The 22860-nt window shown below is 43.0% G+C and overlaps 1 protein-coding gene across 1 annotated transcript; it reads left to right on the top strand.

The window, feature by feature from the left end:
- The first annotated feature begins 203 nt into the window (after window positions 1-203).
- Window positions 204-4044, top strand: LOC311041377 (uncharacterized protein). The gene is made up of 7 exons (XM_084086290.1): window positions 204-690; window positions 798-946; window positions 1027-1080; window positions 1225-1445; window positions 1586-1709; window positions 1883-1980; window positions 2279-4044. The coding sequence occupies exons 2-7, from the start codon at window positions 902-904 to the stop codon at window positions 2388-2390; spliced, it is 654 nt and encodes a 217-aa protein (XP_083942416.1). The 5' UTR covers window positions 204-690; window positions 798-901; the 3' UTR covers window positions 2391-4044.
- Window positions 4045-22860: the final 18816 nt, after the last annotated feature.

Below are 22860 nucleotides of genomic sequence, written 5' to 3'. Positions count from 1 at the left end.
ATATCTTATGTGGACATAAATAAATTATTAAATGTGTGTGTGTGTGTGTGTCTGTCTGTCTGTCTGTCTGTCTGTCTGTCTGTCTGTCTGTCTGTCTGTCTGTCTGTCTGTCTGTCTGTGTGTGTGTGTGTGTGTGTGTGTGTGTGTGTCTGTGTCTGTGTCTCTGTGCAGGGCGTAGCATGGATCAGCTTGGTACCACTTCACCAAAACCACGAGCATGGATCCAAACCAGTAAAACATGGAGGGAAAAGTTGGAGAATCTTGCAAACATTGATGACTGTGAAGTGATCAAAGTTGGGCGTTGTGTGTTTGTGAAAGATGATGATGAATTCCTCATAGGAGAGGGGAATAAAGGAACTGAGGTCTACTTGGGTTTAACAGATGATGGCACTGAAGTTGCAGTGAAGAAAATAACTAAGTTAATCTATAAAGAGTTGGAGTATGATGAAGGATCTAAACAGCTTTATGATCCTTTAATTGTACGATATGTTGACTTTGCAAAGGATGAGTACTTTGGTTACCTTGCTCTTCAGTTATGTGAATACAACCTGGAACAATACATCACTAAACCGGATAAACGCTTTTCTGAACCGGAGCTGGCACATCAGGTTCTCAATAGCTTAAGTATTCTTCATGGTCAGAATCCTCCAATTCTCCACCGGGGTCTCAAGCCCCAGAATGTCTTGATTGGTAAGATACAAACACAAAAGAAAAACTTTTGCTGTTTTTTTTTTTGTTTGTTTGTTTTCCCAGTCTAAAACCATGTATTATATGGATCTACCCAATGTGCCTTGCAGATACTGACGGCAAAGCAAGATTAGCAGATTTTGGAATAATCCAACAACCAAAAAGAAGAACACACACAGGTACAGCAGAGGGAGAGCGGTGTGAGCAATGCTGGATGGCTAAGGAGATGATGGGAGAACACAAAAGAAATCCTGATAAGGTTGTTCTTTATTCTGCTTTGGTATTTAATTAACGATAACAACATAAAATGTTCTTACATACTTTATATTCATTCTTAAGGGGGCTGAGACTCCGGTGATGGATGACGCATATACAAGAAGCAGTGACATCCAGGTTGTTATTTATTCTGCATGAGTATTTAATGAATGAGAACAACATACATACATTCTTACATACTTTATGTTCATTCTTAATGTGGCTGAGACTTAATGACAACAGCTAAAAAAATAAATTATAATTGTCATGCTCATTCTTAAGGTGGCTGGGATGTTGATATATTACATCCTGTCTGGAGGAGAGCATCCTTTTGGCGATGGCTATAGATGTAAACACAACATTCATAAGGCAATCTACAACCTGGATCGTGTTCAGGATGTGGAGGCTAAGCGTCTCATTGACTGGATGATCAATGCAGACCCAAAGGAAAGACCAACAGTCGAGGACTGCTTGGGTCATCCCTTCTTCTGGTCAAACCAGAGGTTTGATAAAAACAGTCAAACATTTTACCTTCCTCATTCATTATTCATTCATTCACTGATATATAAACATTATTTCAGCTCATCTTAGTGGTTAGTTTAGTTCTATAGCCTAATGTTTTCATTCTTTATTTATGTTCCAGGAGAGTAGAGTACTTGAGAACGATTGGAAATCAACAGGAAGTAGTGAGCCCTCCAGATGATGACCTCATCAAAGCATTAGACCAGTATGCTGAGCAGGGACAGTTCAACACATGGAAACACAAGGTGACTTTATTACTGATAGTGTGAGACAAATATAAATGTTATACTACCATGAATTAACTTTGTGGATGAAATAATGCTATACAAATACATTAGTTTTATTTTGCCATGGTCACTAAAACATGCTCACATCCATCTTTAAGTCCTTTTGATGTTTAAGTTATATGTTTTACCAGTTCCCACATGAGTTGGTCCAGAAGATGGATGGGCTGAAGTCCTACCCTGAGAACTCATTTGGACTGCTGCACTTCATACACAACCTCCATGAGCACCAGTAAGTTGAATCGTATGTTAAAATGGCCTAGACCAAGGTTAGGCAACATAGGCATGGTGCCAACATTGGCACATGGGAATGTGATCACTGGTACACTGGCATAAGTGTGAGAGAGATTTATATGTTTTCCTCCTGATGGAGAAGTCATGAACGCTGCTACGCACCCTTCAAAATCTAGAATGTATAAAAGCTAAAGTTTGGTGTGTGTGTGTGTGTGTGTGTGTGTGTGTGTGTGTGTGTGTGTGTGTGTGTGTGTGTGTGTGTGTGTGTGTGTGTGTGTGTGTGTTTGTTTTCACAGTGCTGAGGATGCAGCTCACATTGACCTGATGGAGATGTTTCCTGGTCTGGTTGGAGGTGTTTACAAGTTTGCCAAAGAACAGGGCTGGAACTCATCATGGCCCACACTGTAGGAATCATTCAAAGAGAAGATGTCAGCAACAGTGCTGGTTCTGATTTTGATGGTTTTGTTGTTACTTCTGGGTCAACTTCGGGCTTTAATCTTTAATAATGACCACATCCGCATACATTATCCCTTGCGTAGATAAAAAAAAAAAAAAAAATCCCTTGCGTAGATATTAGTCTGGAATCTCTGTTTATATTTGCATACTGGGCCCTAATTGGTGCTCCACAACTTTGGGGGCAGGGAAATCCAATCACAACCGAACGGGGACAGACTAATCTCCTGAGGGCTGTTTTTTTTCCACTGGCAGATTCGTCTGGTTTCCAGGCTACTGTCTCCCTGTTGTGTTCTTTATTTTCTATTAACATGATGTGTGTTTCCTGGTGAATTGTAATTCATCCTGAACACGATCCAGGTTGTAGATTGCCTTATGAAGTTGTAATAAGATTTTAATTTACAGTTGAGTTCCTTTTATTTGGAAGAAATGATCTAGGGCCTTATATTAATGGCAGAACTTTGCAGGTTGCGCCTGGCGTAAGGCCCCTCGCGTATCAACACATCGGGTGCCAAACACGGTCTGAACCGTGTGTTTACATAGTGGCGCTTCGGTGCCGAACACGGTCTGAACCGTGAGTTTAGTCTTTTTGTTTTTTTCATTTTTCTCCCCGCGGGCGGGGCTAGAGTAGCTCTGGGAGCAACCATTGTAATCCTGCGAAAGAAGTGCCAGATCGCTCACCGAAAAAAAAAAAAAAAAATCCCATCCGCTTCCTGTCTATTTCCTACTTTGAAACGCCTATATCTCCGAATCTGTTTCCTGTGGGGAAAACCGGTCATGCGCGATGCGCGATCCCCCCCCCGTTGTAACTCACAAGTGAAATGTTATGGTTCCAGGCTGTAGCCAGGATCATCGCTCAACATGAATGGATGCTTTTTTTTCGTGTGGATTTGCTCGTCGCGGAGTCTACAGATTTAAACAGTAAAGCGCAGTCAATGGGGAGAATGCTGGCACCCAACGTAAGTTGTTATGAAAAAACGCTGGCACCCGATGTGTTAAGAGGGCAGGGTGAGTCACCAGAATCAAGGACGGGTGTTTTTGATGAATCTAACATGTTAAAAATGGAATTTTAAGTTATAATGGGTTTGTATAGGAAGGGGGCGTGTCTGATAAAATGAATATCAAATATCTAAATACTGAATCAAGCAACTTAAAAACGGTCTGGGGGATCACAAAAGCCTGAGTAGACGATAAAATGACCCAAAGTTTTTTTGAAAGTGAAATGTCTCTTTAAGCTCCCTCCGCAGCTCGTCAACGCAAAAACTATATATATATGTATATAAATGAAAACGATACTGTCTATGAATATGTTTTTACATTTATGTTGTGGTGACCCACATCGAGCGACATTGAGAGACATTCACCAAGGAGGGCTTGTCCCTTTAAGAGCGAGGCTCAAGGGGATATAGGTACTTCCGGTTCCAGGTTAAAGGAGAAATCCGGTCATTTTAAGTGTTATGTTTGATGTGTGTCAAATCACTTACCAACGTATAAATGAAAATCGCGTAAATCCACAGAGCCCCCTATCGACCCCCACCGTTGTCATTGTAGGAGGATATAGAATAGCCCAAATTCGCCTATTTTAACCAATGCAAAGTCTGTTTTTTTGCTTCTAGTACTCATTGTTGAGTCCCATGATAATGTAACAGGCGCTAAAACTCCCGACAAGCTAACGGCTAATAACAAACGAGCTAACGCTGGGGCTGCTTATCTCTCTGAATGGCAGCCCCAGGTTGCCAGGTCGGGAGAGAAACCAGCAACCAGCATTAGCTCGTTCTGTTATTAGCCGTTAGCTTGTCGGGAGTTTTAGCGCCTGTTACATTATCATGGGACTCAACAATGAGTACTAGAAGCAAAAAAACAGACTTTGCATTGGTTAAAATAGGCGAATTTGGGCTATTCTATATCCTCCTACAATGACAACGGTGGGGGTCGATAGGGGGCTCTGTGGATTTACGCGATTTTCATTTATACGTTGGTAAGTGATTTGACACACATCAAACATAACACTTAAAATGACCGGATTTCTCCTTTAATGTTGTTATTATGCGTAAGTGAATGAATGAATGGTGTACTGCTCACAGTGAGGTTTAAGTAAACTACCTCAACTTGCCTACGTCTCCTGTCTCGCTGTTTCTTCCTCCACATTGGTGACCCTGTGAAAAACAAACATGTTAAACGGCAACGACGCCCCCGCTGCGGACGCAGCAGCTCCCGCACCGAACGGGGCTAACGCCACGGCTAACATACAGGCTAACATCAACGCCGCCACGGTCAAGCTGCCCGAGTTTTGGCAGCATAATCCACGGCCGTGGTTTCAACACATCGAAGCTCAATTCCAGCTAAGAAGAATAACGCAGGATGTTACAAAATATTTTCATGTACAGTAGTTGCGGCGTTGGATGCGTCAACGATGGCACGAGCGATGATGCTGTTGGAGGATCCACCAGCAGCCGGCAAGTACAATGCACGAAAGACATTCTTCTGAAACTTTACGAACTGTCAGAACTGGAGAAAGCGGACCACTTGCTGTCCCTCAACGGCCTCGGAGATCGCAGACCGTCAGAGTTGATGGAGAAGATGCTAGCTGTGCTGCGATCAGCTGATCCCTCCTTTCTGTTTGTACATCTTTTCCTGCGGCAGCTTCCAGTGCCAGTGCGCACAGCAATGGCCAGTTCCCCCCTCTCCTCCACCAAGGACTATCTGGCTGCAGAAGAGCGGACAGGGTTTTCCTGGCCAACCGGCAGCAGTTTGTCCATGCGCTGCTGCCCCACCAGGACACCTCAAACCCACCCCTGGAGGACTATACGGACACCGCGGCTGCGGTGACAGCCCGACGACAGGCTCTATTATTACCATGCCAGGTTTGGGGCTAAGGCTAAACAGTGTCGCAAGCCCTGCAGTTTCATCACCGACCCTGTGTCTGGCCGTCGGCTGCTGGTGGACTCGGGCACTCAATGCAGCATCCTAACAGCACAGGCCGTGGACACCATCGCCGGCGGACACGGGCCCCAGATGGACGCCGCTAACGGCACGCCCATACAGACTTATGGCACCAGGTATGTGGAGGTGTGTTTTGGCGGGCGCCGTTTTGGCTGGGACTTCGTTATGGCTGCTGTGTCCACGCCGCTCCTGGGCGCGGACTTCCTCTGTGCTTACAGCCTGCTGGTTGATGTTAAGAACTGTCGTCTGATCGATGCCGTCTCCTTCGCTTCGTACTGTTGTACTGTTGTACCTCACCACACCCACGTTCTCGTCTGCAGTGGCTAAGCACGGTGTGGAACACCATATTACCACCGAAGGCCCTCCAGTCTATGCCCTGGCTAGGCGCCTCGATACGGCCAAGCTGGCAATCAAAAAAAGGAGAGTTTTCCACCATGGAGCGCCTAGGCATTGTGCGCCGCTCAAACAGCCCGTGGGGCTCCAGGAGGAGATAGATTTTAACTATTGCAGTTTCATGACAATTATTCATCTGCCCCTAACACATACATGCAGACTCACATTTCTTTGAAAATCTGCAGTAATGTAGAGGGTCATTCCAAATATCACTGAAACCAATCTTACTCCAATTGGTCAAATGGGGGCGCTATAGCAATTTTTTGAAAATGCTAACTTTAAACAGGCAAAAGTCATGCCTCGTTAGGCCGACAGCCATTAAACCTGCTTACTCATGTGCCATGACTCATGAGGAACACATCTATCACGTTGACCAGTAAGCTCCGTCCTAATATTGTCCGCAATTTTTAGCAGTTTGAAAAACACTTAAACCCAGGATTTTTCAGCTATTTGCGTGAAACTGATACGTGTGATCTCCTTTTTCACAGGTCCTTGTCTGTTTGTCCAATGGCTTCTGGCTTAAAGGGTTAGTTCAGATTTTTTGAGTATTTTCTGTAGGAAATACTTACCATTAATGTAGTGGTTGCAAAGGTATTAATTGATTGCCCGAGTCCCATGGTCAGAGTTATGGTCCGGTTCTGATGAGTATGAAGTAGTTACGGTAGATTTGGTGGGGGCCGCTCATTAAAAATAAATTCATTTAAAAACTAGCGTCATTTGTATTGTTGACCTATTTCTACCATATAATGCAGGTTTCGTTCAACTTTGACCCCTATGTCACATGGTACTCCAACCGCCATCCAACCGCCTGGGTTTGGATCCGCCCTTCAAGACCATCGATAGGGCTCGCTCTTTCAGGCTAGTAACCATGTGACAACTACCCTCGGATCAGGAGCATTATACCAAATTAATCACACCTGTGGGTGCGACGACACCCTCTAAGTGCGTCACACACACCCACAACTCCCTCTTTCTTCCTCCTGGTCAGTAGGAGATTATACCAGCTTGTGATTTGACTTTGATTCCTCACGGTGCTGGATGCCTACTCTGGGCTGCCTTTTACATTACATTACATTCCAGTCATTTAGCAGACGCTTTTATCCAAAGTGACTTACAAGAAGTGCATTCAACATAGGTAGGGAACGAAAACTACTAATCACCAGAAGTCTTAAGTGCATTTCCTGTAAAAACAAGCAACCAAGAGTATACCTAGCGCTAAGGTAAAAGTGCAATATATCAGCTACCTACTTTCTTAAACACATGAGATAAAATAGCAAAATCAAATGAGCACGAGCTAATACAAAAAGTGTATCGACTGAACAAGATCCAATACAACAATACAACAATAGTTCCTACAACTAGTTAACAACAAGTAGGCCAGGCAAAGAGGAAGGGTAGTGTTTCCTGAAGAGGTGGGTTTTCAGCCTGCGGCGAAAGATGGGCAGTGACTCTGCTGTCCTGACATCAGTGGGAAGTTCATTCCACCACTGTGGGGCCAGAACAGAAAAAAAGTCGTGACCGTGTCGATCGACCAGAAGGACCATTGAGTGACGAGGCAATCGGTCGCCCCGAGGTGGCAGACCGAAGTGGTCGGTCAGGGGTGTAGGCATCGACCATAGCCCGGAGGTAAGAAGGAGCTGTTCCTTTCACTGCCCTATAGGCTAGCACCAGGGTTTTAAACTGAATGCGAGCCGCTACGGGGAGCCAGTGCAGAGAACGGAGAAGGATAGTTGTGTGGGAGAACTTGGGGCGGTTGAACACCAGACGAGCCGCAGCTTTCTGAACAAGCTCCAGAGGTCTGATGGCAGATGCCGGAGCACCAGCAAGGAGGGAGTTGCAGTAGTCCAGGCAGGAGATGACAAGAGCCTGGATGAGCACCTGGGCTGCCTTCTCCGTGAGGAAGGGGCGAATCCTCCTGATGTTGTAGAGGAGGAATCTGCAGGACCGTGTCACTGATGCGATGTTAGCCAAGAACGACAGTTGATCGTCCAGGGTCACACCCAGATTCTTCGCAGTCCGAGTTGACGTCACCACAGCGTTATCAATGGATGGCCATGTCTCGGTGCGGACAGCCCTTCCCCGTGTATGCAGTGTTGGGCAATATTACTTAGGAGAGTAATATGTTACTTATTACTCCTTTGAAAAGTTATAATATTATATTACTTATTACTTGGAATCAAGAGTAATATATTACGTATTACTTTATATTACTTCTGGTCTTATTACTTTAGGTCTGAGGGGCCATCAGTTTTATCCTCTGGTGTTTCGGTCAGCTTAGCCCCTTTTCGGGACCCTGTTTACTTTTTTTTAATTTGGGAAGGCGGTATCCAGGGTCCCTTGACGCTCAAACCACTCTCTCTCATACTCGCGGCTACCACTGTCTGGTCTCGGGCAAATATCTCGTCGCTTAGAAGTTGCAGAGATTTCTCAAAGGTACCCAGAATTGCAGTAGTAATGCGCGGAAAGCTGCATTAATCGGCGGGGATCGGTGTTGCCGTTAAACATTTTTTATTAATTTGTGAACTTAAGCTCCTCTCTCACACTCCTCTCCACTTCCTATGTCCCGCCTCCCTGCGTTGTGACTGACGAGCTGCGCGTCCTACGTTACTGCCTCTGATTAGCAGAGCTCTACATGCTTGCATGCGGTCGCATGCGGGTCATACGCTACTTCATAACTGTGCGCAGGCTGCGTGCTAAAATAACTGATATGCAAGTTAAACAGCATCTCTGTTGACGTAGGTTGATAGCTTGTAGATCTGCTCTATTTTTGCATGATGCGACAACTTGCCTCTACGAGAGACGTAGAGAGTACATGAATGATTTAAATGAATGAATGAGCAAAAATAAATGACGCTCGTCATCAGTAACGAGTAACAAGGCCTTTTTTGTATATACAGTATAGTTGGATTTAGCCTTGATCTAGACGTTCATATGAAAACTATATATCAACGTTGAAATGTAGACCATAATTAAATCATTAAATTACTTTTCTTTTTTATTCATGTTTTTAGAAAACCTTTATTTTAGGGGGCTAACATTATGCTTAGAAATTATTAAATCTCACTAATATCACTATTGATCAATATACATTATAGTTTACATTTAGCCTTGATCTAGACGTTTAAATCATAACTATATATCAACGTTTCGATTTAGACCTTTTTTAAACCATTAAAATAATATATATACATATTTTTATATATATATATATATATATATATATATATATATATATATATATATATATATATATATATATACATACATATTTATATATATTTATATACATAAAATGGCCTAAATTAATATAAACAGCATGTCGTTCATGAGGAACCATCTCTGTGTGCTGTGCATGAGTTTAAAATGGGTGCAGTGCCTAAAGCCAACAGTGGGAGGCAGCAACATGTTTCCCGAAAGCCCATAGGTGGAGTCGGTCAGAGCACACATGTGTAGGAGTGAGCTTGTTATCTGAGTGAAGGTAGTTACGTACGAGTTGGAGGAGGTTTCTCTCAGTCGTCCTCAGACGAGCTTCCATCGGAGTCTCCAATCTCTCCGATTCTCCATATACCCGGCCAGCTCCGAAGAGCTTTCAGCTCCCACATCCTTCTTCAGGACGTCCACATAAGTTAGCGTGGAACGACCTCGCGATCGATGCCCACGCGTTGGTTCCCACAGGACCAGCCTGCTGGCCGGGAGCTCCCGATGTCTGTGGCAGTGGCCGGCCAGTCTCATCCTCCTGACTGCTACCTTCTTGCTGAGCCTCGGCAGTTGCCCGTACAGGTCCTTGTTGGTAATGTGGATGTTCTGGTCCACATTCAGAACAGTTCGTAGCATTCTGGTGTAGCACCCATCCAGGGACTTCTGCAGGGTGGGTGTCAGGGTCCAGCTTTCGCAGCCATACAGGAGGACAGACTGTGGCGTGGAATAGGCTTAGCTTTATTTGTCGAGGGAGATTCGAGCACCATACTCTTGACATACCATTCAGGGCCCTCCACGCTAGTGCCTTCCTGACCTTAACGTCCTGTTCTGTGAAGTTCACCCAGGATCCCAGGTATTTGAAGTCATTGACCTCTCGCAGAGCTTTGCCATCTGATGTTGTAATCGGCGGATGGTCCATGTTGATGTTATAGGTGATTACCTCAGTCTTCTTTGCATTCAGTCTGAGGCCAACCTTAGCACATTCCACCTCCACTCTGTTCAGGAGTTCCTGTGCCTGCTCCACGCGGTCAGACACCAGGCAGATGTCATCTGCGTAGTCTGCGTAGTGGTCTGCCAGGGCTATAGCGGGGTTTCTTCTAGACTTCCTTGGTGTAATTGTGAAGCCAAGCTCCTGCTCCCGCCCGTTGATGGCTTTCCTGAGCGCGTTGTCCAGAGCTATGACAAAGAGGAAGGGGGCAAGAGTGTCTCCCTGCTGCACCCCTGCTAGGATTTGGAACTCCTCGCTGATGCCATCTGGGGTTACCACCTTGGCTCTTGTGCCCTTGTACATGGCCTCTATGGCCCGGAGTAGATTCGGGGGGACCCCGTAAGCCTTGAGGATTTTCAGCATTATGCCTCTGTCTATTGAATCAAAAGCCTTTTTGAAGTCAATAAAACACAGCACTGCTGTCAAGTTGTTCTTCTTCACCTCCTCGATGATCCTCCTTAAGGCCATGATCTGGCCTACGGTGGTCCTTCCCTTTCTGAAGCCATTTTGGTTGTCCCTCACGTGTGGGTCAATGGCGTCTCTAATCCGGTTTAGTATCATGCGGTTGTACATCTTTGCTATGACACAGATCAGGCTAATGCCACGATAAGTGTCTGGCTTAGACAGATCTCCAGATTTTGGAACCGGGATGATGTTAGAGAGGGACCATATGTCGGGCTTGATGTTATCTATCAGAGCCTGGTTGCAGATCTCCAGTATGATGCTGTCGAGATCACAGTTTTTAGGGACTTCTGGGGGGATAAGAGGTTTGATGAAGATTTAGCGGAGGTTTGATTAAGAATTGGCGAGTAATTTGAAAGAAGAGACGAATAAAAGAGAAGAGAAGTTGCATAGGTGAGTGCTAAAGGAAAATATGTTTTATCTTGCAAAGTTTGTCGTCGTGATGATGTTTCAGTTAGCATTAGCCTAGCAGTAGCCGCTAGGTTGGCTTGCTATGGACTGCTAGCCAATGCTAATTAACTTGGCGTTCAGTGTTTTTGCTTTTTTGGAAGAAATGTCCTTCATACACAAACATTTCGGTCAAACGTGGATTTTAGCGCTGCTTGATTGGAGATTATTTATTATTATTAGAGTTATTTTGTTCCATTCAAACGTGCAATGTTAATGAATGGTGGTTGGATTGGGTGCTAAACCAAAGGAAGTATTTGCCCCTAAGAACATGGACGGCCAGTTTAGCCGCCAAAATAGCATTTTTTAACCAGTGGTGTCCAGTAACTAAGTACATTTTGTTTTAAATAAGTTCCTGAATACTTTAGCTATCAAATTATCAACACCACCATGTACAAATACTGTTAACAAGTAAAAGTCCAGTGTACATTATTTACTTAAGTATATTTTTACTCAAGTACTAAAATACTAAAAGTAGGCCTACTTATTATGCATAAGATCCCATTTCACATTTTTCCAAATCTATAAGAATAATTTAAAAATTGTAGATCTACAAGCTTACACAAGCTTGTAGATCTGCTATTTTCAAATAGCCATGGTTAAAGTGGTTAAATTACACATTAACTATTAACATTTGTAAAATAAAAGTGGTGGAGTAAAGGTACAATATTTGCCTCTGGGATGTAGTGGAGTAGAGAAGTAAAAGTATTGAAATTTGGAAATACTCCAGTAAAAGTACCTCAAAGTTGTACTTACGTACAGTACTTGAGTAAATGGACTTGTGCCTCCATAGATATGTGTGCCTCTCCTTACTTCCTTCACAGGTGTTACAAATGATACTAATGAAGGCTCTGTTCCATTCTAGTCAGCATGTCAACAGAGTCAGCATGTTGTCTCAATGGAAACACTCTGCTACACCCGTGGGTCTGAAGTGTGGACCAGGGACCCCCATGGTTCCTTGAGGGGGTTCCAAATGACCTCTTACGGGTGTGTAACTCTGAGAGTGTACACATTGAACCAAATGGACCCATTGTATGGGTGCATTTGGTTCCATTTGTACACTCAGAGTTATGGGAGAACCAATGTGCTACACTTAATGGACCAGAGCCTTCATTAGAATCTTGGGTTACACCAATATGGCTGCTGTGCATAGAGCCTCAGAATTGAACACAACCTTAATCAGTATCACTAGGAACACCTAGTAAGGAAGCGGCCCAATTCCTTGTGATTATGGTTGCTGTCCATAAGGCCCAAACATTAATAGTAAGAGAATTTTTAAATTATTAAAATATTTTTTTGTGAATAAACCCTTTTTTGGTTAGTTCACCCCAAAAAATACTTATTTTATATCAATTACACTCCCCATCAAGCATTGAATTCATGCACATATTTTTTTTTTGGCATTCCTAAGACAATATTTTGATGGCCGGCGGAAAGATGCTCATGTCCACGGTAGCCAAAGTTGACACTTGGACTCTCCTACCAGAGTATTGACTGAGGAATGCAACTAAAATAAATCTCCATGGGGTCTCCATGGGGTGTGTATCAATAGAAAGTAGTCATTTTGGGGGTGATCTATCCATTTAAGCCCTATTTCAATTACAGTTAAAATGTATGTCACACATCATGGCTTGTAGATCAGCTGTTTTAGCTACTAGGTATTTCTTTTGATTGTTAAAGGTAGGGTGATTTACTTTGGTTAAAATAAATGTTAAATAGCTCTATATTGTGATAGTACTCATTACAATGGAGTGTTTGTTCAGTAACAGTGTTAAATACCTCTATATTCTGATAGTAATCATTGCTAGAGTGTTTGCTCATTTGAAGGAGTCTCCCCTGGCTCTCCAGCTATTTATTAAAAACATGCATTTTCAGTGCTCTCTCCTGATTGGCAAAAAAAAATCACCTACCTGAAAATGCACTACATTATGTTTACTAAAGAGCTGGAGAGACCCCTGTGCCCGAAAAAAGGCTCTGTTGCTGCTACTTTAACCTTTTTAACTATAACCCAAAAATATCACTATCACTATTTTGTGTGAATTGTCAAAAAAATATCAGGCATTGCGTAAAGACAAATTTTGCATACATTTCCATTTTTGATTAACTATTTAAACAACCATGACCATTGGGAATGCTTAAAGTTAGGTCATGTGATGTTTTTAGGCAAAAGAAAGGATTTTGGCTAAAGGGAATCAATAACTTGTAGATTTGACCAGGACTAGATAAACACTGACTCTGTTACTGAGTACTTTGTTCACCACTGTGTCTATAATAGTCCAGCATTAAAGAAACCAATATAATTAAAGCATAAATGTCTTGCCAGAAATAAATAAAATAACTTTTACTGCTGACCAACATACTGCTGGCAAACATACTATTGAAAATACTTTTTATACAGCTCCAAAATGTAACTTGATGTCACCATACCTGCCTCAGCTCTGCTCAGCGCTAGCCAAGGATATGAGTATGTGGCTCTTGAGTACCTGATGCTTTAACTCAGTGTTTATCCACCCTGGTAGAAGGTACACTTTACCGCGAGTACTGGCTAGGTGTACCGCGAGCTTTGAAGAAAGTGTGAAACCACCCCCTCGAGAACAATAGCGCGGTCATCCGTCAATCGATACGGCCATCATCCGTTTCACACACAACCACGCCCGTGTCCATTCAGTGTAGCCGCTACACTGAATATTTGCATTCCTATGGGTGAGACCATCACCCATAGGAATGCAAATATGTTGTTAACATTACTGTATAAAAGGGGCACAGGGTACATGCTTTGGCACTCAGTATTATTACTACAAGATGATGAGAGCTCCACCAGCAAAGAAGAGATGCACCCAGGGCCAGAAGACGCTAAATTTCGCCGTCATCAGCAAGACATTGCCGCTGCCAGATCCTCCTGCAAGCAGCGCTGCCGGTGTGTCCGGGCCACCTCGACCTGCCGACGAGCTGGCCGCACAGGGCAGCTGCAACAGCAGCACACACAACAGCACCGCCGCCGCCAGCGTCCTCGCCGTGCCGCCGGGAACAACAACGGCGACAAGCAAGACGACTACAGCCAGACTGTACCGTGATGACTACGTCAAGTTTGGCTTCACTTTTATGGGGGACCCATCTAATCCTATTCCACTGTGCATCGTGTGCGGAGACAAGCTCGTAAACAGTGCTATGGTTCCCAGTAAGATGAAACGTCACCTTGAGACCCACCATGGAGAAATCGCCACAAAGGACAAAGACTATTTTGTGAGTTTGAAAGCTACTAAGGCGAGACAGAACGCAAAACAGACAACTGCATTGTTACGCAGTACCACCAGCACCAAGGTTAATGACAGAGCTCTGGAAGCTAGCTACCAAATTGCAGAGCTTGTGGTAAAGTTAAAATTGCCACATACAGCAGCAACATACAGTACATGTTGGCAGGAGCCAAAATCCTGGCTAACGTAATATTGAGTTTTAAAGTATTTGTTCTAAAAAGGACTCAAGTTTCAAACAAAGACATTTGTACTGGCTTAAAAAGTGTTTTTTTTCTTTCTAAAACACACTAAGACTATTGTGGCCAATTTTTCCTATATATATATTTTTAAAAATCTTTTTGAGTTTTTAAAGTATTTTTCTGGGAAGGTGAATCCAACTCCTCTGTTCATTGCAATGACAAGTTTATATATTTGTAGGCCAAATTGAACATGTGTGTGCTGTTTTTTAGTTCAAGGTTTCTTTATTATGACATCAAAGCAAAACAAGTTGTATGTTTCCAAAAATAAATCGGTGAAACTGAGGCACTGTCTCTTTCCTTTTTTTCATCTTCTCCATTCATTGCACTGACCCAAGTTTATATATTTGTAGGCCAAAGACATTTTGTAATGTTCAAGGTCTTTATTACATCTTGTGTACATGAGAGTAAATATATATATATATATATATATATACATATAAATATATATATATATATATATATATATATATATATATATATATATATATATATATATATATATATATATATATACACACGCACCATATATCTAGGTGTGCCCTGGGATATTTTGGCTAAGCCAGGTGTGCCTTGGCACCAAAAAGGTTGATAAACACTGCTTTAACTGATAAGCCACATGGTGCAATGTAGCTATACAGGTCAACCTAATATGAATAGGGCCATAAAATTCCCTAACTGTAATGAAAGTAAGACATAGGTCATGGTGTTCAGACCCAGCGCTGCCTGCAACACCTCCTTTCTGGATCTGGGTCCCCTGCAGCCATTTGAAAACCGGTGGTCACAAACGTTGGTGTCAAATGGAACAGTGATTTTAAGTTTTACAAACAGATTAACTATGTTGTTAAATCCAGCTTTTATCAGCTGAGGCTCTTAGCCAAAGTCAAGTCTGCTCTGCTGTAACCCTTTCTGATTTTGAACGTGTTATCCATGCTTTTATCTCACCCGACGTGACTACTGTAATGCACTCTGTTGGCGTCAAGCCTGTTTGTCACGACTACATTTAGTCTAAAACAGGGCCCCTCGCCTATTAACATGGGCATGGAAGTATGATCTCCCCAATTCTTACCTACACTGGCTCCCTGTTTGTTACAGTATTCCGTTTAAGACTTTAATGTTTGTGTAAGTCATTAAATGGGCTGCCAACATTGTACATAACGGATCATCTACCTCCCAATAACGCTACAAGCGTCTTTGAGGTCGACTGACCAGTCACTCCTTAAGGTGCCAGCAACAAAGTGTAAAACCCGGGGAGATACATCATTTTCCCACAGTGTGGAATGAGCTTCCACTCCTTGTTAGAGCGTCTCAAACCCTGCCTATGTTTAAATCATGCTTGAAAACTCACTAGTACTACTTGGTGTTTGACAATTCAGATTGAAAAGTTGCTGTTTACTCTAGGCATTGTGTCTAATGTTGTCCTGTTTATTGTGTTTTTTTGCTCTTGTTGCGAGTGTCATCGGGCCGTTTAGCCTGTGGCACTGCTTATGTGTTGTGGTAGTGTAGATCTGCTATTTAATAAAACCCACAAATGTTTTCCTTAGGCAAATTATTTTAATATTGTCTTCCTGGGTTGTCCTTCCAGCAACATTTAATATGGCGTCTAACTATTTAAAAGATTGGAGGAGAAAACGTGCTAGGACGGCTGACTTTTTAGATGATTTTGACAGTGATGAGGACATGACAGAGTCACAGGATAATGTTGACTCACAGGATTTGGGGGACACGCAGGAGGGTGGTCCAAGTCACTCTAGCTAGCTTCAAGATGAGACATTAGCAGGGACATCTTTTGATCAAAGTATGGATGAAGAGCCCGATAGACACGAGGATTTTGGATATAGACAGTACCCAGACACAAGTGATGAAGAAACTGAGCTTGTTGATCTGGAATCACAAACGGAAGAGGAACAGTCGAGTCTGAGACAGGATGTGGCATCTTGGGCCACGGACACAAAGCAGACCCATAGCAGTGTAAACAAGACTGCAATCTGTCAATTGCTAACTTGCGCCTTGAGAATTAATGTACAATTTAAACAAAGAAAAAAAATATATATATAAAGAAATGTTATTGAGGGAGGGGGAGGTCAGTGTCCTCGACCTTCACTTGAGAAATTTTCTGTGCTTGAACACTGAAGACTGAAGTCGATGGACAGTTATAGACTACTAGGATGACGTCATAGTCAAAAATCCGTCAAAAGTTTTCGTCATCTCACTCCAGGATGACATCATAATGGTTTCGTCGTTGGAGATGACGTAATGGTTATGTAACCGTTACGTCATCCTTAACAGTATATAGCTAAGTGCGGACCGCACGTAGCTATATATATATATACTAGAGTTTCGGGGGGCTACGCCCCCCTCAACCCCAGCCGCGCACGGGGCCCAGCGTGGCCGTGTGTATATTGGGGGACCCAAATCGCCGGAGTGAAACTGTGGAAAAGTTTTTTTGAAAAAGGAAAAAATTTGAAGAAATAATATTTGTTATGTTTCAGGGGGTCCACAGGGGGTCCGCGGACCCCCTGATGGTCCACTGACCCCCTGTGGAGTGTTGGGACGCGCAGGGACACCCCTGGAACATTGCGGACCATTTCGGTGTTTTTTTTTTTTTCATGAAGGTGGTTGCTTGTTTCTGGCGCAGGCTGTGCAAACCTGGCAACCCAGCGCATGCTGCCGCACGTTTAAGTGGCGTAGCGTCATGAGGGTCAGTGGGGCCGTGGCTCGGTCAGTGAAGACCCTGTAGTGCGGATGATATGTGGCATAGAGGGGCAGATTGTAAATCCACAGAGGAAACATCCGTGGGCTACCATTGGTTCAGCGATGTGTGCGGTCGCCCTGCGGCCCCTCCTCCTCCACCAATGTGCAGTATTGAGAGCTCTGACGTCACAACAATTGGAGCGATGGGCACTGCACTGTGGTTGGTTAGGGTACACCTAGGGCCCAGGTAGAAGCCAGTTAAAGCCTGCATGGGCAAACCCAGTTAGGACCCGCCTTGGTCCCACATAAACATGGCTAGTTGGGGCCCACCTAAGGGCCAGGTAGAAGCTACTTATAGCCTGCATGGGCATCGCAGTTGGGACTGAAGTGGATGGCGCTGACATTGCTGACATGGGGTCCATATGGTTTAGCCCACCTTGAAACCATATGGGAACTACGCTGGCATGCTGGCTGTAATGCAAACGCTGCATCATACCTGCAGTGTGTAGTTTGATGTTGTGTGTGTAGCAGATATACCTGCAGTGTGTAGATCAATGTCCATAGGAAAGTCAATGCCCAGCAGTGTTTTTTTTCCCCAGCAGAGTTTCTAGTGTCTCTGTGTCTCTCTGGAAGAGGTTGCACATGAACTCTGCAGCCGCACTGAGGCGCTCCAACACAAACACTCTGACATTAAGCTGCTTCACACAACAAACATCAGCACCACGCTGCTGTTTGTCCAAAAGACACAATATCTCCTCTCCCACCGACGTCATGTGTTCATTTATCGACAGCCGTACAGACTCCTTTTGACACATTTTACGTCGTTTATCCAGCTCTCACTGACTCTCCACATCGGGCTGTTATTTTGCTGCGATCAAGTCAACGATGTGAGAGATTAGCTATCACAGACGGACGGACAGGGGGTGAAACATAGTCTTGCGCCATGCCTTTCGGCCTGGCGGAGACAATAAAAAACCGAAAGTAAGGGAAATGGCCATTTCTGCAACAGAAGTAGTCAATAAACTATGCTATGAAAACATGGGCCACATTGGCAAAGAATGTAAGAAAGAGGCAATCATGTAGAAAATAGCCGATCTCCAAGCGTACAAAGCCTCTGAACGTGAGGCGTTTCGAGCTTGTAGATCGGCTATTTTCACAATATTTACTTGTGGAACGGAGTCAAACAGGGGGGGGGGGCGGCGTGAAAAGGGTTGATAAACACTGCTGTAATCGGAGCGAAAGTATCTGAAATTACTACATGAGCATAATGCAGCATAACATGCGTTGCACGGGGCGGTCCTGCCATTACGTTAGTTACTGTAGTTGCTGTGGAGCTACATAGTTCTCCAGAAGACACACACAAACATACACCATGTACAATGGACGAACTGAGCAGCAATATAGACATTCACCACACGAACGTGCATTGTTGACAAAGTGATTGCACAGCCGCTGCAGGCATGACAACCAGGTTAGCGTTAGCGACATGGCAGCTATCACAGCGCCCTGTCCGTCGTGCTGCAACTGCCTGTGATGGCTACAGCAGTAACAGCAAGCTGTCTGCGATGCCATTGTCTGGAGACTGCTGTTAGCGTGACACGACCAATGAGAGTGAGCGCTGTAGTTGTTGCTAAGATACGGTGGCGTCTCTGCCCCATAGCTTGTAGATCTCTCACACATGATTGGCGTAGGCTGCGTTGCCAGGTCTGACTTTGTGTGTAAGCAATGGGCGGCTTATTTTTGCGCGCCTTTGGGCTCGTTTGCATTGTGCGCACGGCAGCGCTTGTTTAGCGTACGTCAGCGCGACGTGGCAACGGACGTGGCAACGTGAAAGGTGATTGGCTGGTGAAAAGAAACACCCGACGTTACACCAGAAATGGTGCCTGGAGAAAATGGTGACCAAAAAAAAAGTTTGGAAAAAAAGGAAAAAAAACCCGCAGCGGCTGGCTGCTGTTGTGGTGATGAGGTCGTGCGCACGGTAAACGGTACGAAGCTGGCTCCCCTTCCGTTTTGTCCGACATTTGGTGAGTAGAATTAATTATGTTGCGCGGTGGAAAAGGTGTAGTGAACAGTGAGATGTCCCCTACGCGAGGCGTAAATTCAGCGCGGCCGCCGTGGCGAGTCAGTAGGCGACATGTGGTCTGGCGGTGCGTTGTTTATTCGATAACAGAGCTGTGGGGTGTCGCCACCGAGGGTGCGGAAGTTGCTCGCCATTTATATAGTTAGATATATATATACATATACATATATACTTATATACTTATATGTATATATATATATATATATATATATATATATATATATATATATATATATCTGTATATATATATATATATATGTATATATATATATATATATATATATATATATATATGTATATATATATATATATATATGTATATATGTATATATATATATATATATATACATATATATATATATATATATATATATATATATATATATCTACAGGATTTTGTACAGGAGTTGGTAGACCTTCAAGAAAAGGGCATTGATCATGAAGGGATCCTGTTAGAGGTCAGAATCAATGCTTTCATCTGTGACTCTCCTGCAAGAGCTTTTGTTAAGTGCATCAAAGGCCACAATGCGTATGAGGCATGCGAACGCTGCGAAGCTTCGCCCGTCCGTGTGGACAGGAGGATGGTCTACACAAACCATGCACCATGTGAAACAAGAACGGATGAAAATTTTAAGAAGGTTGAATACACAGTCCACCAAAAAAAAAGCAACGCTCCTCATTACGACTGGAGTCGGCTGTGTCAGCCAGTTTGTCCTGGACTACATGCATGTGGTTTGCCTTGGAGTAGTAAAGAGACTGGTGACCTTTTTGATTCAAGGTCCTGCTGAGTGCAGACTGCCCAAAAGATCAAGAGACGAGCTATCCAGCAAATTAATGGCTCTCAGAGGAGAAATGCCTTCAGAATTTGCCAGGCAACCAAGGTCTCTAGTGGATCTTGATTGCTGGAAAGCCACAGAATTCCGGCAGTTCCTACTGTACACAGGTCCAGTTGTGTTGAAAGGCATACTGTCAGATGACCAGTATCACCACTTCTTGTGTCTGACAGGCATGTCTATCATGCTTCAGGCTGATCAGGAGCAGAGAGAAGCATATCTCGAGTACTCAAGGGAACTACTGAGGTACTTTGTAGAGACAATATCTATGCCCAACAATGGCAAATATATATTGTAAACCCATTTAGATCTGAGGCCCATTGTAAATCGTGACCAAGATTTTCTGGGGGAAAAAAATCAAATATTTATTCAAAAATCAAAAATGCATGTTGATACATACAGTAGTAGTACATAGAAACAAGAACCCTAAAAGGGATTCCCGTCCTGAAAGGTGTAGTTACAAATAGGGTTTCCAGCCCAAAATGGGTTAATAAATTGCAACCTGTATAATTACTAATGTCCAAACATACCCTTATAGATTTGTCTGTCTTATGTTTTCTGCCTAAGGTTGTGACGAAACTCCCACCAGACATAGGAGAAGTGCACAAGGTACCTACATAGAATCAATGATTAATATAATAAATGTATGTAATTTATTTTAAGCTTTTTGCTTTTTGTTCATCTGCCTGCATTATCGTTAGGACTACTATGCTACTACTACTAGGTCCTCAAGAATAAATAAGTATAGCATTTTCAAAACATTGAGCTGCAAAGTGCTGATTAAAAGATATTTTTATTTAAACATTCAATATGAAATCTTTAAAATTTAAGCATAGATCACTGATGGTAAGTAATAAAAGTAATTTCACTGCCCGAGACTAAGGCAGGAATCCACAAGGTAAACTATTAAAAGAATAGCAGTGGTCACAATGGTGATGGTATATGTGTCAATTTTAATTTCTTAATACCACCTCCCAGCAGTGAATTGTGGCAAGGCGTCACTCCGTACAAGAAGCAAGACTCCTGAAGGTACATATGACTTCAGTCTAGAGTCCACAAGGTACAATGTTGTTGATTATAGCAGTGATCATAATGGCTCCTGTAAGTAAGAATTTTAATTGTATCCCCCTCACACCCAAACAGTTAATCCAGGAAGAACTCCGGTCAGACATGCAGTGAGAACCACAAAAGGTACTTTTTGATTAGAGGATAGCAGAGATGACAAGGGTGATTGTGAAAGTCAAATGTGTAATTTACTGGTCTTTGACCACAACAGCGTATCTTCATACATCCAGTGCCTAGAAAGACCATGATTCCACAAGTTACATTTTAATATTAACAGAAATCAAAATATGTTCAAGCGGTCAAATGTTTTATTTTTCTATTATCAAACAGATGACAACCTCACTCCACTTACACGGGTGGCAAAAAATGTCCTGAGGACCCAGACATCTCAAGGTATGTATCGATGGCAAAGTGGAGATGTCATTGAAAACATTTAATTTAGATGTGTAATGTTGTCTTCTGCCCCCAAACAGCGAGTCGTGGCATCAGAAAATCCATAGCCAGGACTCCGCAAGGTACATTTAGATTGACTAGAGCTGTGATCACATTTGTGTTGGTGTTAATAAGGCTTGTAATTTACTTCCCCCTATACAGTGGATCTTAGGCGTACTGCACGGACCCCACGCAGTGCCAGGACTCCTCAAGGTACAATTATATTTCAGCAGTGATATAAATAGTCATAGTTGTAATTTCCTTTTATACCACCCCTACAAGGAGTAGTCGTACTCCAAGTCAACAAAGGACAACACAAGGTTAATTTGTAGTCTAGGTCTGCAGACTCCTCTAGGTACATTTCGGATGACTATATAGCAGTCATCCTCAGTGTTGATGTTGGAAGAATGACACGTAATTGCCTTTTTTTTCATCAACAGGAAACCGTATAAATAGTCCCAGAATTCCGAAAGGTACATTTTTATCAACTTGGGCAGTGGTCTTGCTGTGGCAGTTTTTTTTGGGGGGAGAGAGATGAGGATGTTGAACTTGCAAAACAAGTAATAATGTTATGTTATTGTCAAAAGCCACACATAACTGAAATCACAGGCAACCTTACATGGTGATGAGTTTTTGGATAATCTGGTATTTAAATAGTTATATTTGTAACCACTCTGCCTACACAATAATTGGGAAATCGAGCTAAACAGGTGAGCAATCTCTTTCAACAGGCAAGAAGAAGGAGTACACTTATCCAATGTCAGAGAAAAGTAAGACTGGATGTATTTTAAGGGATTAAACTAATTGAAGAGAGAAGGTATTATCTGGCATTATTAAACTTATTTGTTCAATTACCTTTTTTTTTTCAATAAGAATTCCAGCAGGTCGTTGTGGAAACATTAGTGGCAATTCTCAAGGAATTGAAAGGCCTCAAAGACCAAGACGATGATGAAGACCCTCCAGTCCATATAGCGAACCTTGAGCAATTCAAAAAGGTAGCTAAGGACCTGGAGGTTCCTCGCCTGCGACGTTCGATCGTCAGTTACAAAAAGAATATGCTTAAACACATTAAAAAAAATTATATATATGTATATATACATCTATGTTAATATTTTTTAATATCATACAGATTTTTAAACTGTCTCATATCGGGGGGAAAGACATAAAGACCTGCACAAAGAAGATCCTAGACAGGTATGAGTACACATTGGCTGCAGTTACATGGACTATATTTATTCATTCAAAATGAACTTATGGACCAGGGGCTGCCCGGCTCCACTACCCTGGGCAGAGCTTCCCCGCGTTCCTTTATCACCATTTTAATTCGAAAGTAGCAGATCTACAAGTTCTGACTACCGTAAATTTCGGACTATAAGCCGCGATTTTTTTCACATTTTTCG

This window comes from Gymnoscopelus microlampas (assembly GCF_963454915.1).
Source record: "Gymnoscopelus microlampas genome assembly, contig: SCAFFOLD_75, whole genome shotgun sequence".
In the NCBI taxonomy this organism is placed as follows: Eukaryota; Metazoa; Chordata; class Actinopteri; order Myctophiformes; family Myctophidae; genus Gymnoscopelus; species Gymnoscopelus microlampas.
Note: the sequence above shows the minus strand (reverse complement) of the source record. Positions and strands in the feature narration are given on the sequence as shown.

Excerpts from the sequence above, each read along its gene's own strand:
- LOC311041377 (XM_084086290.1), top strand. The coding sequence starts at position 902 with ATGGCTAAGGAGATGATGGGAGAACACAAAAGAAATCCTGATAAG. Across the intron at positions 947-1,026 it reads ACAAAAGAAATCCTGATAAG|GGGGCTGAGACTCCGGTGAT; the intron begins GTTGTTCTTTAT and ends TTCATTCTTAAG. Across the intron at positions 1,446-1,585 it reads TTCTTCTGGTCAAACCAGAG|GAGAGTAGAGTACTTGAGAA; the intron begins GTTTGATAAAAA and ends TTTATGTTCCAG.